This window comes from Bombina bombina, chromosome 6, assembly GCF_027579735.1.
Source record: "Bombina bombina isolate aBomBom1 chromosome 6, aBomBom1.pri, whole genome shotgun sequence".
NCBI classification, from domain to species: Eukaryota; Metazoa; Chordata; class Amphibia; order Anura; family Bombinatoridae; genus Bombina; species Bombina bombina.
The window spans coordinates 486,697,258-486,714,685 of NC_069504.1; the positions used below are offsets into that span (position 1 = coordinate 486,697,258).

Genomic DNA, 17,428 nt, shown 5'->3' on the forward strand with positions numbered 1-17,428 from the left:
GACATGTTTGTACAGACTAGCAATGAGACTAGCAAGCTTGGAAAACACTTTGCATCAAGTTAAACAAGCAATATAAAAAACGTTACTGTGCCTTTAAGAAAAACAAATTGTCAAAATTTGAAATAACAGTGAAAAAAGGCAGTTACACTAACAAAATTTTTACAGTGTATGTAACAAGTTAGCAGAGCATTGCACCCACTTGCAAATGGATGATTAACCCCTTAATACCAAAAACGGAATAATAAATGAAAAAAACGTTTTTAAAACTAGTCACAACTGCCACAGGTCTACTGTGGTTGTTACCCTCCTCAAACACGACTTTTGAAGCCTTTTGAGCCCTTCAGAGATGTCCTGTATCATGCAGAGGGAAGCTGAGTGTCTCTGTCTGTAATTTTAGCAGTGCAGAAAAACGCTAAAATCGGCCCCTCCCACTCATATTACAACAGTGGAAAGCCTCAGGAAACTGTTTCTAGGCAAAAATCAAGCCAGCCATGTGGAAAAAAACTAGGCCCCAATAAGTTTTATCACCAAGCATATATAAAAACGATTAAACATGCCAGCAAACGTTTTATATTGCACTTTTATAAGAGTATGTATCTCTGGTAATAAGCCTGATACCAGTCGCTATTAAATCACTGTATTTAGGCTTAACTTACATTAATCCGGTATCAGCAGCATTTTTCTAGCAAATTCCATCCCTAGAAATATGTTAACTGCACATACCTTATTGCAGGATAACCTGCACGCCATTCCCCCTCTGAAGTTACCTCACTCCTCAGAATATGTGAGAACGGCAGTGGATCTTAGTTACTTCTGCTAAGATCATAGAAACCGCAGGCAGATTCTTCTTCTAATTCTGCCTGAGATAAAATAGTACACTCCGGTACCATTTAAAAATAACAAACTTTTGATTGAAGTTAAAAAACTAACTATAATACACCACTCTCCTCTTACTACCTCCATCTTTGTTGAGAGTTGCAAGAGAATGACTGGATATGGCAGTGAGGGGAGGAGCTATATAGCAGCTCTGCTGTGGGTGATCCTCTTGCAACTTCCTGTTGGGAAGGAGAATATCCCATAAGTAATGGATGATCCGTGGACTGGATACACTTAACAAGAGAAATACCAATTTTTAAAATAAGCACAATCAAATTCAGTATTATAAATCTGTAATCCTTCCAAACAAATCTATAAGGAGAAAAGAAGAAAACAAAATACAAAAACAATTTGATAAAGGGTTGCATGGAAAGCCATGAAATGTTTAATGTGTAAAAAAAAGACAAATTAAAATCATTATAAATTAATAGAATTATATAATGCACATACATATATAAAGGTGACAACTGTATGATTGTATTATTTTAAAAAAAAAAAAAACAACAAACACTGCCTTACTTATACTCCACGTTATAGTCATTTGAGGAAGTTTTGCGGGTATCTGGAATCTCCACACCATTCTTAGTCCAGTAACTGCTCTCAGGTGCACCCATACTTGAAGTCCAAGTAAGATTGCATTGCAATAAAATGGGTCCAGTATCTTTCTTTATAGTGATTTCCTCACTGGCATTGATCTTTGGTTCTGAAAACAAAAATTGCCCTTTAATTAAAGTCACCTATTTAACTGACCTGCTTTGAATTTCCATGTCAATACCAGAGAGTTGTGTGCAAGTCATATTGTATAATGCCCTAAATGCATCAAGCACAAAGTACTTAAACTGAATTGTCACCTTTCTAATTATGAAAATGTGATTCTCCCTTAAACTGGAGAGCATGGTAGATCGAATAAAAAAAAAAAAAAAAAAAGGACAAAAACAAAATAATTAAAACAATTTAAACACTGTAATATATATATTAAAAAGGATGTTACTTCGTCATCTACCCTGCATATTTGACAAGTCACACTATAACCCAGACCCTTTTAAAGGGATAGTCTAGTGAAAATTAATATCAATTTTTCTTCATTCTCTTGGTATCTTTATTTGAAAAAGCAAGAATGTAAGCTTGGGAGCCGGCCCATATTTGGTTCAGCACCTGGGTAGTGCTTGCTTATTGGTGTCTAAATGTAGCCATCAATCAGCAAGTACTACCCACGTGCTGAACCAAAAATGGGCAGGCTCCTATGCTTACATTCTTGCTTTTTCAAATAAAGATTCCAAGAAAACGAAGAAAATTGATAATAGGATTAAATTAGAAAGTTGCTTAAAATCGCATGCTCTATCTGAATCATAAAAGTTTAATTCTGACTAGACTATCCCCTTAAGGTTAAACTAAATATTACAATTCCTACAAATAAGTGATTTTTTTTTTTTTTTTTTTTTTTTAAAAAAGGAAAAAATTGTACGAGTTTAAAGGGACAGTGTACAACAATTTTCATATAACTGCATGTAATAGACACTACTATAAAGAAGAATATCCCCACCCCCTTCTCTGCATATGAAAAGAGAGATTATATAAACAGGAGAAAGCTGGAATATGTAGACTTCAGTCTATATCTGATACTTTGGGGCTTGGTTAGGAGTCTGAAAATCAGAATAATGATATTAAAAAATAAGCAAAACTGTACATTGTTACAAAATAACTCCCAGGTGGGCTATATAAATGGATTATCTACAAAACATTGATGCAAAGAAAAATCTAGTGTACAATGTCCCTTTAAAGTGGCTATTTTAAAAAACAATTTTAACAGTAGGCGGGTGGCTATATTAGTCTGTAGCAGTTTGTTATTGTGACGTTCCTTGAGGACACAATTTAATCATCTGCACCTCGTATGATGTTTATTTTGTTACACCATTTAAATCTTTTGATAACTACATAGGATCTGATTCTATTGCAATGTTTAACTACAGTCAGCCCAGAAATTAATCTCAAAGGGTGAATTGTTACCAGAAAATCAATATATTCCTGTTCCAAATAGTTTTGCTTTCACTAAAATTGTGACACTGCAACAAGCTTTGAATAATTTGAAGATAACATGCCCAGAGAATTTTAAATTTACTGCAAATATAACAACTGTACTAATGTGGAGATGGCCGACTGTTGATGAACTACCCTCCATTTCCATATCAACCCTCTTAGTAAGTTCAATAAATATATAAATTAAACAATAGCAGTGCTCTTCTTATAAATATATCCCTTTTTTCTTTCTTTTTTTGGATACATCACATTTAAAAAAACAAAAATGATTATACACTGACACTATAACATACGTACACACCCACACATAAAAAAAGAACATTTCTGGTTTCAACTGCAACTCTGCAATGTACTTTCATTATTTATTTGCCTCCTTTTCCTGTAATTTAAGTCTGTAAATTTAGGATTTTCTAGTCTTCAAAACTAAAAGAGCAGAAGGCAGGCTTCCCCCCTGTTATCTTATTTCGGGTGACTCCAAACAATGGAAATTGTGTTACCACGGCAGCAGTGGCAAGCCCAGTCTTCTGCAGACTCATGTCCGGATTGGCTCTTCCAAATACAGAAAATTGCAGCAAACATGGCTACTCTGTTCAGATAACATTCAGACTGTTGATATGTTAATCTATAGTAAAACTGCAGAGGAAATATGTAATTACAAGGTGCTTCCTGTCCCATTTCATTTTAAAATGTCTGTTAATATAGCTGGAATTCCTTAGCTTTCTCAAGAGACATGAAAACCATAATAAAAAGGGCTTTTGATTATATCTAAATTAAAACAATTAATTTCACATGTAAAAAAAAACATGAATCTTAATCCTGGGTAATCCATTCCACACTAATTTAGCAATGGTTAAAAACTCTCCAAATTTCAAGATCTTCCTTTTAGGCAGAATGGAATAGATTTGAGGACAAGGACAGAACTTGACCTTGTGATATTTTATTATAATCTTGCACGATTTTGGGGTAAACTTCCTTGAACTGAGGAGGAAAAGTAAGTTCCAGCTGCATATTCATTGCTACTCCCTTGAAGGGTATCTAGATTGGATGCTTATATCAATACTTTTAAAGCCTTAAGGGCCATATATAAATGAATAGCTATTAAACATAAAACAATTATATATATCTTGAATGTGTCAAAGTAGCACAGGGCTAGATTTAGGTTGCAGAGTGGCCTGTGTATGCTGTTCTCCCCTCCAGAGGACTATATTTTTTTGTTCTTGATACTTTGTTTTACCAACCATATTTTGGTAATGCTTTTTCCTGGAACCAAAAAGACTATGGCACACATTTTTAGTTATGCTCCTAACCAGAGGCCACAAAAACAAGTGCAGAGGGCCGCATGTGGCCCAAGGGTCACCAGTTGGCCATCCCTGATCTAGATGAAGAGGAATGTAAAAATATATCCCCAGTGGTCATTAATTAGCTTGATCTAATGCCTTAGCTAGTGAGTACTATGATTTCATATTGGCATTAGATACACCTTCATTAATCTGTTTATCACATGGCAAAAGTTAATACAATCTTAAAATTCCTTATAATAATCCACAATATATTAAAAGCTAACAAATCCATTATGCCTGGTAACTATTTGAATCCTGTGACGCCTTTGATAGAAATAAAATTAAAAAAAATCTGATGCTTGCAGGGTGGAACTTGTTTCCTAAACTGTTGTGTTATTCACCCAGGGATTGGAAAAAGTACAAAGATAATTTTTTTTTTTTTTTTTTTTTTTTAATTAAGCCTTAAAGGGACATTATACACTCATTTTTTTCTTTGCATAAATGTTTTGTAGATGATCTATTTATATAGCCCATAAAGTTTTTTTAAATGTACAGTTTTGCTTATTTTTAAATAACATTGCTCTGATTTTCAGAAACCTAACCAAGCCCCAAAGTTTTATGTGAATACCGTCAGATACCTACTCCAGCTTGCTCCTGTTTGTGTAAAGGGTCTTTTCATATGCAAAAGAAGGGGGGGGGGGGTCTTATTTCCAACTTGCAGTGGGCTTTTCAGCTACCTTTTCAACAGAGCTAAACTGAGAGTTTCTAAGTAAGTTTTTAAACAGTTTTATACTGGATTTTTATATCAGTATCTGTGCATATTATTCTTTATAGTAGTGTCTGTTACATGCAGTTATATGAAAATGAGTGTATACTGTCCCTTTAAAGAAAGGCAGAAGACATATGTCATGTGAATCACTGAAATCATATTCATTAGTTGATGTAAGAGAAAAGCTTTCCGAATAAATTATTTATTTAACTTAACTCCAACAAGGTACAATTAATGTGAGGAGAAGGGTACATGGACACACATATATACACACATATACATATATACACACCCATCCATACGTATACATCCATACTCGTACATACATATATACAGACATATACACACATATACATATATACCCACATATACATACGTATACATCCATACTCGTACATACATATATACAGACATATACATATATACACACATATACATATATACACACCCATCCATACGTATACATCCATACTCGTACATACATATATACAGACATATACATATATACAGACATATACATATATACACACATATACATATATACACACCCATCCATACTCGTACATACATATATACAGACATATACACACATATACATATATACACACCCATCCATACGTATACATCCATACTCGTACATACATATATACAGACATATACATATATACACACATATACATATATACACACCCATCCATACGTATACATCCATACTCGTACATACATATATACAGACATATACATATACACACACATATACATATATACACACCCATCCATACGTATACATCCATACTCGTACATACATATATACAGACATATACATATATACACACATATACATATATACACACCCATCCATACGTATACATCCATACTCGTACATACATATATACAGACATATACATATATACACACATATACATATATACACACCCATCCATACGTATACATCCATACTCGTACATACATATATACAGACATATACATATATACACACATATACATATATACACACCCATCCATACGTATACATCCATACTCGTACATACATATATACAGACATATACATATATACACACATATACATATATACACACCCATCCATACGTATACATCCATACTCGTACATACATATATACAGACATATACATATACACACACATATACATATATACACACCCATCCATACGTATACATCCATACTCGTACATACATATATACAGACATATACATATACACACACATATACATATATACACACCCATCCATACTCGTACATACATATATACAGACACACACACATCCATACAAATGTATACAGAGACACACACACATACATACTTATACAAACATATATACGTATACAAACATACATACATACTTATACATACTTACGTAAATACATTCATACGGGTAAAGGAATACAATTTCACTTCACTAGTTGGGGGAAAAGTTAAAGATAAAAATAGGAAGGAATAGTGGAAATTCCCATACATAAATCACACACACAGTGTCACCCACAGACAGACAAACAGTGTAAATAAGAATAATCTTTTAAGGCATATGGTGAATAAAAAAAATGTGCAGAAAATTGCCTTTGCAGTATTTTAGAAAACCAAGCATTAGTGAGGAAATAAATGAAAAAATAAGTGAAAATAAAAGCAGGATTAGAATGGGTAAGCTTTTAGATGGCAGATATATCTGTAATTGACAATATGTAATATAACAATATTTTATATTAAAGAGCATAAAATGTTGAACATCTTGACTGTTTTTCGGTAGCAGCTTTGTTCAAACATAACCTTTTCTCTAGCAAGCCGTTTTATTTTATCTCTACACCAATGGCAGCACCTTCCTCCAGTCAGGTGAAGAAGCATACATATAAAAATGACTGCATCTGATTGGAGGGAACCTGTAGCATTTTTGTACTGAAAAGAAAAAAAAATAACAGAAAAAGTTCAATAAAAATCATAGGAAAATAATATTTGGCATTTTAAATGCTCTCTAATATTTACATTACAGCATCAGAGTCCATTTACATTTTCACTGCTGTAGTTTTGAGAGACTATGAGCAGTTTTTTTTTTTGTTAGAATTTTACAAAACCTGAAAGTAAATATCATGCCCACATTTATTACAATACCCCACAGCCTCCTCCATTACTCAGACTTACCCATCAGCTACACCAGGGTGGAGACAGACTATGGAAAACACTAAACACAAACACTGAACTTGCGCACATGCAAAAAGAATGAAGAACATCGCAGCACAAGCTGAGGAGACAATAGGGAAGGAAATGAAGAAGCAGATACAAATTTGTTGGGGTAAGCACTAGACAAGATCTCATGCAGGTTCCTGGTCCCTTAGTGCAAATAAAGCTCTGTGCTAGTAAAATAAAATGCAGCATTGAAAGCTTAATCTTATCCATATAATAGTTTGCAGATTTTTCTTTTACTTTTTCAGCAATATAATTAGATAAATATAATTATGCTGGTTTAGTACATAATGTTGTAAAATCCAATACCCTTACTAAGACATAGGATGATTCCTACTTGGTCCTATTAGGAAGGGGAAATATTTGCAATTACAGATAAAATCATGGGCATCCACTCCAGATTTTCCACCCCAACTGCAGTAAAAACTGCAGAACAAAATGAGAATTTAATGTCTGTTGTTTTTTTTTCTTTTAATACCCCTGAATGTATCTCCGTTTTAGAGGAAGAAGCACAGTATTCTGGGAGTTACATAGCATTCTGAAATGTATAGTTCACTATTTCCCTCTCAGTATTGTGCCCCTGCAGTTCTGGACTATAATACCCAGCATGCATTGTACAGTGCTGGGGAGTGAGCTTCCTGGAAGGCAGAAATTTTTGCTTGAGGTCATACACCTTCCTCCATGCTGTGTGTATGTGTGTGTGCGCGTGCAATAAGCCTTGTAGGGGGATTTCCACTCCCACCACATTAACAGCAGCTTAGAATAAGTTATTATTAATGGCAATGTGCTCTAAGTTAACACTTTATGTGCAGAGTCCTACTACTCTCATACTGGAATAGTTTAATAGTTTTGCCAACATCACAAATAGAGGAATGTTCATTTGGCAAATTTTAGGTAATGTACTGTTAGCAGTTTTAGGCTTTATTTGTATCGGTTAACTTTTGTTGGTTCTTTGGTGCAACAGATCAAATAAACAAAGCACTAAATTAAAACTATATTCAGCTTCTATTTTAATTTACAAGTTAGAAGTCTGGATATAAACATTCATGTTATTACACCCAAAAACAAAAATGTGTAAAAGTGTATTAAAGTTTAGCATATAGTGACTCCAAATTTATAGTGCACTAAAACTAGGACTAGTGGCATTTTAGGATACATTTTCAACCCTTGACACAGGGGTGGAAAAATATCACTATGGTTTACTAGTCAGGGGTTAAAAGCTACTACCCCAGAGGGAAACAGATACTTGTCCAGTCAATGTTTAAAGAGAGGGGAAGAGTCAAATTTCTAACTAGTCCACTACAATTCTCTAGGTCATCCGGGACTAGCAGACCACAAGCGCTGTAATTGTGTGTGTGTATATATGTATCTATCTATCTATCTATATATATATTTCAGTCCCCCCAGGAAAATTTCTGCGGATGTCCATGGATAAAATCTAAATGAAAATCGAACAGTAGGCACATACTATTGAATTCCAAATTTGTTTGTTTATATGCAAAAATGTTATTAAAAAAAGATAGTTTTTTGTTTTTTATAAATGGGTTTTTAGACAGTTTTACATTACTTGGCACTGTCACCTTAAACATCACCCACCTTCCTCGCAACTTAACATAATGAGGGGTTAGTAAGAAATATTATGTTTACTATATTAGTATATGCTGTTTAGTCTGCAGTTCAAATATTTTCATTGAATATTCTCCTTGTGCCCCAAAGATCAAGGTTCTTGCTGTAATGTTCCACTTGCTTCGGTTCTGAACTTTTCTGATACAATTGATGTTTCTTGTAGTGTTCACCAAACTTGACATTTTAATTTTGATATAACTTGCAGAATAATGCCCATCCAGGAGTGGATAAAATATCTAAAAGAATGATAGATTCTAATAGCAAGTAGAAAGATGTTTTATATAGCTGTTTTTGGAGTCTAGCTAACCAGGCTGCTTTCACTCATTGTTAACTTATGTAAGTAGAGCTTACCATGGTCATACTTAACACTGTAAATTATTTTAATTTTACTTTATTTAAAATCGCTACGTATTGATCAGAAGTTTTAATTTTCAGAGTTTTTTTTTTTTATTATTTAAAAAGAGTGTTGATCCTGTGGGATGAAGAGAAAGAAAACAAAAGGTGTCCAGGGCAAAGATGAAATTGTTCTCCAAAAGAAGCAAGACGGTAGGGCAAAATAAATTTGCCTTAAAAATAATGAGATTTCATTGTGTATACACAAAGTATATAGCTAGGCTGCAGTGTGTGCCAAACAATGTATCATCCAGTATAAACCCACACAAGCAATGCCAGTGCTAGCAGGTGCACGCACACATTATTGCAGGCTTCCTGCTGTCTAAACACAGAGCAAGCTGCTTAATATTCTGGCCACTAACTCCTGCAGTGAGGTCCATGTTCAGCTTTCTACTATGCATAAGATGGGGTACAACCTGTGTCATTAGGAGGAAAGTGGAAGAGAGGGCTTTTAACCAACTCCAAATCTAAGAATAGCAAAACATACCGAACAGCATTTCTTCAGTGACGTCAGTAGGACAGACCTATACTAATATGTCATTCCACAGAAGAACACTTTATTTGTGATATGCATTTATGCAAATCCGTTTAATAATGAATGTAATACCCAATAATATAATACAACATACTACAACTTTATGCACCAAAGCATTTTTGATAATTTAAAAATGATATATTTTCTATTTTTTTTGTTGCCTGAGAAACTTATAAGAAGCTGCAGTTGCATTATTTTAAACATGGTTATACCTTTTCCAAAAATAATGAAGTTCTGGAACACTTTCCAAATAACTTGACATCAAAACAGTGCATCAGCCTCATGAAGCAAAAAACTATTCAGAAAATTACCGTCACATTAAAGTTTTGCTCTAATATTGCAGGAAGGGATTTTAAAGATCTACAAACAGACAAACAGAACTATAATCAACACAACAAGCTTGAACTAACACAAGAAGAGCATAACCATTTTTTGCAACAATGACAGAACATAGCACTCTGAATGTGGCAGAGACTGCTAACTCAAGACAAACATGAGACACAAGAAATTGATGTGCAGTTGCAACAGTATAGTTAACCAAGAAACAGTATTGCAAAATGGAAAAAAAAAACTGGGTTAATTCCTGAAATGAGTTTAACAAAAAGTTGACATAATACATATATAAATATATCTGGAAGGAAATCAAGATAGCATGGAACCTGCAAAATACAAAAATGCACACACAAACAAAGGAAGCTTGTGTGTTGAAGTTCTGAGATCCATTGCGGTTGTGTCCTAGGATAAGAAAATGCAGTGGAAGAAAGCTTCTAAGGACTACGCATGGTGGAAGAACCGAAGGGTCAAAATGACGAGACAACAAGATGGTTTACCAAGGATCTTGGGTAGTGGGTTAGAGAGGGAGATGGGGCACACACAGGATCACCAGAGCTCATCTAAATACTACAATCCAAAACTACAGTATGATAGGAGGTGGACTCACTCTGCAGGACGCTTACGGTGGCCTGGGCTCGGATCCACGTTATAGATGGATTTTGTCTCAGGTCATTCCGCCGTGGGTCGTTGCTTGCACGGCACTCATAGGTTCCTGAATCCTCCAGTGTAAGTCGAGTTATTCTCAACACACTCACCCCATTTGTGCCATAGGCCGTGTTAATGCTGACTCGGCTCTTTCTGGCACCATCCCACAGTTGTTTGAAAGACTCTGCTCGGTTAACTTCAGCATACCACCACTGGATCTCTGGAGTGGGAAACCCAACCACGTCACAGTACAGTTCAAAGGCATCCCCTGTTAGCTTAGTCTCTGACATAGGCGACTTGACAAACCCAGCTATGGTAAGTGTGTGCAGCAGAGAATCGTGACAAGCCAGTGGGGAAGAAGAAGAAAAACAGGGTATAGGAAGAAAAAGAAAAGCATATAAGAATGCAGATAACAGAAATATTAAATAGAAGACAAATTTGCCTTGAGTATGTATAATAAGCATGAAAAGTAACCACTTGCATTCCAAATCACAAACACTCACAAGCCACATTTGACCCCTGTTTCCCATTTTTTCATTAAAAACTATATTTTATTATCCCAGTCAACTGTTATAGTAGGCAATGCCTAGATACTAGAAGTAAATTGTTTGGTTTAACTGATATAGTGGTGTTCTGTATGCATGATTATTAAAGGCAATACTATTTTGCAAATCACAGGATAAAGGAGAACAGGTTTCAGATTCATTTTGTATCACTATGTATTATGCTTTGAAACCAAAACATGATCTGTAGTAGAATATGGACGTAAAGTCAGTTTACAGTTTGTTATGGCATAGAAACGTCTTTATAAACAAGATAATCAAAGCAGTCTAGTAAAAGTTAGTAGGAAAAGTGCAGACATGCAGACACACCATGAGACAGAATGCTGTGTTTACTCAGACATACAACATGTGAATCAAGTGATACAAGTATGAAAGTTATCAAAAGTTGAGAGACTGAACTATTCATTTAAAAAGGACATTAAACACACAGAAACAACAACAAAAAAACAACACACTAGATACAATGGTGCATTCAAGGCATATGCATTTTTTTTAAATTATAGTAGTAGTTTAAACATTGAAGTGTAAAGCTTCCGTTTCTATAGCGTAATTGGCGCCTATATGTTAAAACCTAGGTTTCCTTATCTAAACTCTTCTTAGAGACAGATATAAAAGAGTTGTTAAAGAGTGCAAACAATGGCTGTGTGGAATATAGCAAAGTTAAAGTGAAGGTCAATTTGGATTAATTAGTGCCCGGTTTTTAATAATCCTATTAAAACCAAGGGCACTTTAATTCATCAAAATTGACGTTTCACTCCTCTTCAAAAACTTACCTTTTAATCCTGAATGCCGCTCCAGCAATTCCCCTGGCCGTCGGAAGCCTCTTCTTACGTCAGAAATGATGAATCACAGCTTTCCCACAGGGGATCATGGCCTGATGCAACGCCATGATTGGAGGAACCCGGATTCGTCATTTTGGATCCGCAAAGAGGGCTTGCAACGAGCAGAGGAAGCGCTGCAGCGGCTGACAGGATTAAAAGGTTTTTAAAGAAAAGGAGTGAAATATCAATTTTTATGAATTAAAGTGCCCTTGTTTTTAATAGGTTTATTAAAAACCGGCACTAATTCATCAAAATTGACCTTCACTTTAAAGAGATTTAAACCCTGGGCGTTTTTAGAACTGTCACTAAATTCCCTTAGCAGTGGACATATGATAAGAGTAGGCCTTTACAGCTAGGATAACCAAGTTCCAACATGACAGCACCCATTACTTTATTGAAACTCAGGAGAATTGTATAGCCAATCCTTTTTAGTTAAAAAAAAGGGGGAAATAAATGCTGAAAGTTTCTTTTTTTTTCTACTATGTTACATTTTACATAATCAAAAAGATAGTTTATGCTTACCTGATAAATGTAATTTCTTTCATGGTGCTTAGAGTCCACTATCCATTACTCCTGGGAATTACTCTTCCCTACCACTAGGAGGAGGAAAAGATTCCCAAAGACCAAGAGCTCTATAAAGCCCCTCGCACCTTATAGGTAGCTCTAACCTATAGCCAAACAAATGAGGTAGGAACATAAATAAGAGCAAAATAAAAGGAGCAAGGAAAAAAGAGGTGCGCAAGAAAAAAACACAGCCAGAAAAAACACAGGGTGGGGTCTCATGGACTCTCACCACCATGAAAGAAATTAATTTATCAGGTAAGCATACAGGTGGTGAGAGTCCACAATCCATTACTCCTGGGAACTAATACCCAAGCTGTGAAGTCTACAAACAATGAGGCATTAAGGGCGGGATTAAAGAAACATCTTTTTCACTAAAAAATTAAATCCACAACCCATAAAAATGAATTAACAGGGCAAAAATAAATCAAGCTGAGATAACTGCCTGAAGGAGTTTCCTACCAAAGACTGCCATACCCTGATGAAAGATAAGATAAAGAGGATTCCATGAAACAGCAGATGACTCAGAAACTCTTCCGGTAGATGAAATAGCCAAAATGAACCAAACCTTCCAAGAAAGAAGCTTAAAGGGACAGTATACACCAATTTTCAGGTAATTGCATGTAATGGACACCACTATAAAGAAAAATATTCACAGATACTGATATAAAAATCCAGTATAAAACTTTTTAAAACGTCCATAGAAGCTCCCAGTTTAGCACTGTTAATGAGGTTAAGGTAGGACACCCAGTGAAAGGGGCTGGGAAATCAGGATGAGCAGACACTCCCCCCTTCCCTGCATATGAAAAGACCCATTAGACAAACAAGAGCAAGCTTGAATCCGAGCACAATATTACTTGAAAAGTAACAAAACTATACATGGTTGCAAAAACACTCCCAGATAGGCTATATAATGGATCATTTACAAAACATTTATGCAAAGAAAAATCTAGTGTACAATGTCACTTCAATATCCATAGGCTCAAAAGGAAGAGCCTGCAAAATCTTCAAAACCAAGTTAAGACTAAAGGGAGGAGAAATTGATTTAACTACAGGTTTAATTCTAGTCAAAGCTTGAACAAAACCATGAATGTCTGGAAGATTAGCAATCTCCTTGTGGAATAGAACTGAAAGAGCTGAAATCTGACCCTTCAAAGAACTGGCGGATAAACCTTTATCCAAACCATCTTGCAAAAAACTGCAAAATATTAGGAATTCTAAAAGAATGCAAATGAAAAAACATTATACGAACACCAAGACATAAAGGTTTTCTAAACATTATATTAACTTTTTCTCAAATTTCAAAAAAGTCCAAAATTCAATCCAAGGAGAGTAAAATAAAACACACTTTATTGTTATATCCTTAAAACGAAAAGCAGAAATCCCCCAGCAAAAGGGTAAAGGTAAAAGTCTAAATATTCCTGGCCACAGGTTAAAGAGCCTGTATTAAACTCTCAATAACAGAATTAGAGAACTTTCTGTTTAAGAATTACCTGTTCAATCTGCATGACATCAAGCTTAGAGATTTGAGATCCTGATGGAAAAACAGACCTTGAGACAGAAGGTCTCGACGCAGAGGACGGGCTCAAGGAGGGCGACTGGACATTTGAACCAGATCTGCATACTGAACTCTGTGACACCAAACCAGAGCCAGAATTACTGACGCATCATCTTGTCTAACTTTGGCAATCACCCTGTGAAGAAGAACCAGCGGTGGAAGATCAAGGAACTACTAGGAGCATCTACAAACACTGCTTGGGGTTTCCTGAGCCACTTACAGTACCTGGTAAGTTTGTAATATAACGGAGAGGCCATCAGATCTATCTCTGGGATCTACTATCTGACTGAACACATCCAAATAAGACCACTCCCCTGGATGCAAGGACTGACAAGTGAGAAAATCTGCTTCCAAGTTGTCAACACCAGGAATATGAACAGCAGACATTTGGCAATTGACTTCTGCCCAGGAAAGAATTTGCGATACTTCCCTCATTGCTTGAAGACTGGGTTCCTCCTTGATGATTGACATAAGCTATTGCTGTGACACTGTCTGTCTGAAAATGGAGATAAGACTTCCTTTTTCAATAGAGGCCAACTCTGAAAGGCTCTGAAAATTGCTCAGAGTTCTAGGACATTTATAGGTAACTTCATCTCCAGAGGAGACCAACCCCCTTGAGCTCATCTCCAGAGGAGACCAACCCCCTTGAGCTCTCTGAGACTCCTAGATGGCTCCCAACCTGAAAGAATTGTGTTTGTAGTGATCACAGACCAAGTAGGATGAACAAAAGAAGTCCTCTGAATAATAAGTTGATGATTCAGCCACCAATACAGAGACTGACTTGTTCTGAAGTCTAAAAGTATTCTCTGAGATAGCTGAGTATGATCCCTGCATCACTGCCAAAGCATACAAAACTGAAGAGGCCTCATGTGAAAAAAAGTAAACAGAATCCAACGCCGCAATCATGAGACCTAACACCTCCATGCAAGTAGCAACAGAGGGAAAAGAAAGAAACTGAAGGTTTAGACAGGCAGACACTAACTCTACCCCCTCCTTAAATCCATCAGTCTCATGGAAGCTGAATCTATCTGAAGTAACCTTTGTCTGGGCAACCAGAAAACTCTTTGGAAAATTAATTTTACAACATGTTGTTGAAGGAACAGCAACAGTCTGCTGGTGTGAGTTTCGGCTAAATGAAAAAGATGGAGCTTGAACCAAGATATCATCCAGGTAAGGAAACACAGCAATACCCTGAGCTCTGATCACACACAAAAGGGTACCCAGAACCTTTGAGAGTATTCTTGGAGCTGTAGCTAGACCAAATGGTAGAGTAACAAACTGAAAATGCTTGTCTAGGAAAGCAAGCCTTGGCAACTGATGATCCTTGTGAATAGGAACATGAAGGAATGCATTCTTTAAATCTATTGTGAACATAAACTGACCTTGCTGGACAAAAGGTAAAATAGTCCAAATAGTCTCCATTTTGAAGGTAGGAATTCTGAGAAATTTGTTCAGAGCTTTTAGATCCAGTCCACTCCTTCTATGGAACAATGATGAAATTGGAATAAAACCCCTTACCCTGTTCCAATACAGGAACAATCACTACCATAGAATTCTAGATCTGAAACTGGCTGAAAAAATGCCTGAGCCTTTACAAGATTCCTTAGGACATTGGTCAGAAAAAAGTTCCCCTGGGAGTCCTTATGCTGAACACAATTCAATTACCCTGGGAGACTGTATATACATTGGGGCAAAAAAGTATTTAGTCAATCACCAATTGTGCAAGTTCTACAACTTAAGAAGATGAGAGAGGCCTGTAATTTTCATCATAGGTATACCTCAACTATGAGAGACAAAATGTGGAAACAAATCCAGACAATCACATTGTCTGATTTGGAAATAATTTATTTACATATTATGGTGGAAAATAAGTATTTGGTCACCTACAAACAAGCAAGATTTCTGGCTTTCATAGACCTGTATCTTCTTCTTTAAGAGGCTCCTCTGTCCTCCACTCATTACCTGTATTAAAGGCACCTGTTTGAACTTGTTATCAGTATAAAAGACACCTGTCCACAACCTTAAACAGTCACACTCCAAACTCCACTATGGTGAAGACCAAAGAGCTGTCGAAGGACACCAGAAACAAAATTGTAGACCTGCACCAGGCTGGGAAGACTAAATCTGCAATAGGAGCAATAATTAGAAAATGGAAGACATACAAGACCACTGATAATCTCCCTCGATCTGGGGCTCCATGCAAGATCTCACCCCGTGGGGTCAAAATGATCACAAGAACAGTGAGCAAACATCCCAGAACCACACGGGGGGACCTAGTGAATGACCTGCAGAGAGCTGGGCCCAACGTAAGAAAGGCTACCATCAGTAACCCACTACGCCGCCAGGGACTCAGTTCCTGCAGTGCCAGAAGTGTCCCCCTGCTTAAGCCAGTACATGTCCGGGCCCATCTGAAGTATGCTAGAGAGCATTTGGATGATCCAGAAGCGGATTGGGAGAATGTCATATGGTCAGATAAAACCAAAGTAGAACTGGTAGAAAAACAACTCTTCATGTTTGGAGGAGAGAGAATGCTGAGTTGCAACCAAAGAACACCATTACCTACTGTGAAGCATGGGGGTGACAACATCATGCTTTGGGGCTGTTTCTCTGCAAAGGGAACAAGACGACTGATCCGTGTACATGAAAGAATGAATGGGGCCATGTATCGTGAGATTTTGAGTGCAAACCTCCTTCCATCAGCAAGGGCATTGAAGATGAAACGTGGCTGGGTCTTTCAGCATGACAATGATCCCAAACACACCGCCCGGGCAACGAAGGAGTGGCTTCTTAAGAAGCATTTTAAGGTCCTGGAGTGGCCTAGCCAGTCTCCAGATCTCAACCCCATAGAAAACCTTTGGAGGGAGTTGAAAGTCTGTGTTGCCCAGCGACAGCCCCAAAACATCACTGTTCTAGAGGAGATCTGCATGCAGAAATGGGCCAACATACCAGCAACAGTGTGTGACAACCTTGTGAAGACTTACAGAAAACGTTTGACCTCTGTCATTGCCAACAAAGGATATATAACAAAGTATTGAGATGAACTTTTGATATTGACCAAATACTTATTTTCCACCATAATTTGCAAATAAATTCTTTCCAAATCAGACAATGTAATTGTCTGGATTTGTTTCAACATTTTGTCTCTCATAGTTGAGGTATACCTATGATGAAAATTACAGGCCTCTCTCATCTTCTTAAATGGGTAAGTGGGAGAA

The 17,428-nt window shown here is 36.4% G+C and overlaps 1 protein-coding gene across 2 annotated transcripts in view; it reads right to left on the bottom strand.

The window, feature by feature from the left end:
• NPTN (neuroplastin) overlaps window positions 1-17,428 on the bottom strand; it is a 149,717-nt gene that overhangs the window by 76,833 nt on the left and 55,456 nt on the right. For both annotated transcript variants that reach the window (XM_053717321.1, XM_053717320.1), the window contains exon 2: window positions 1,396-1,579. In XM_053717321.1, the coding sequence (XP_053573296.1) occupies window positions 1,396-1,579 (184 nt within the window). The remainder of the gene's footprint in view (window positions 1-1,395; window positions 1,580-17,428) is intronic.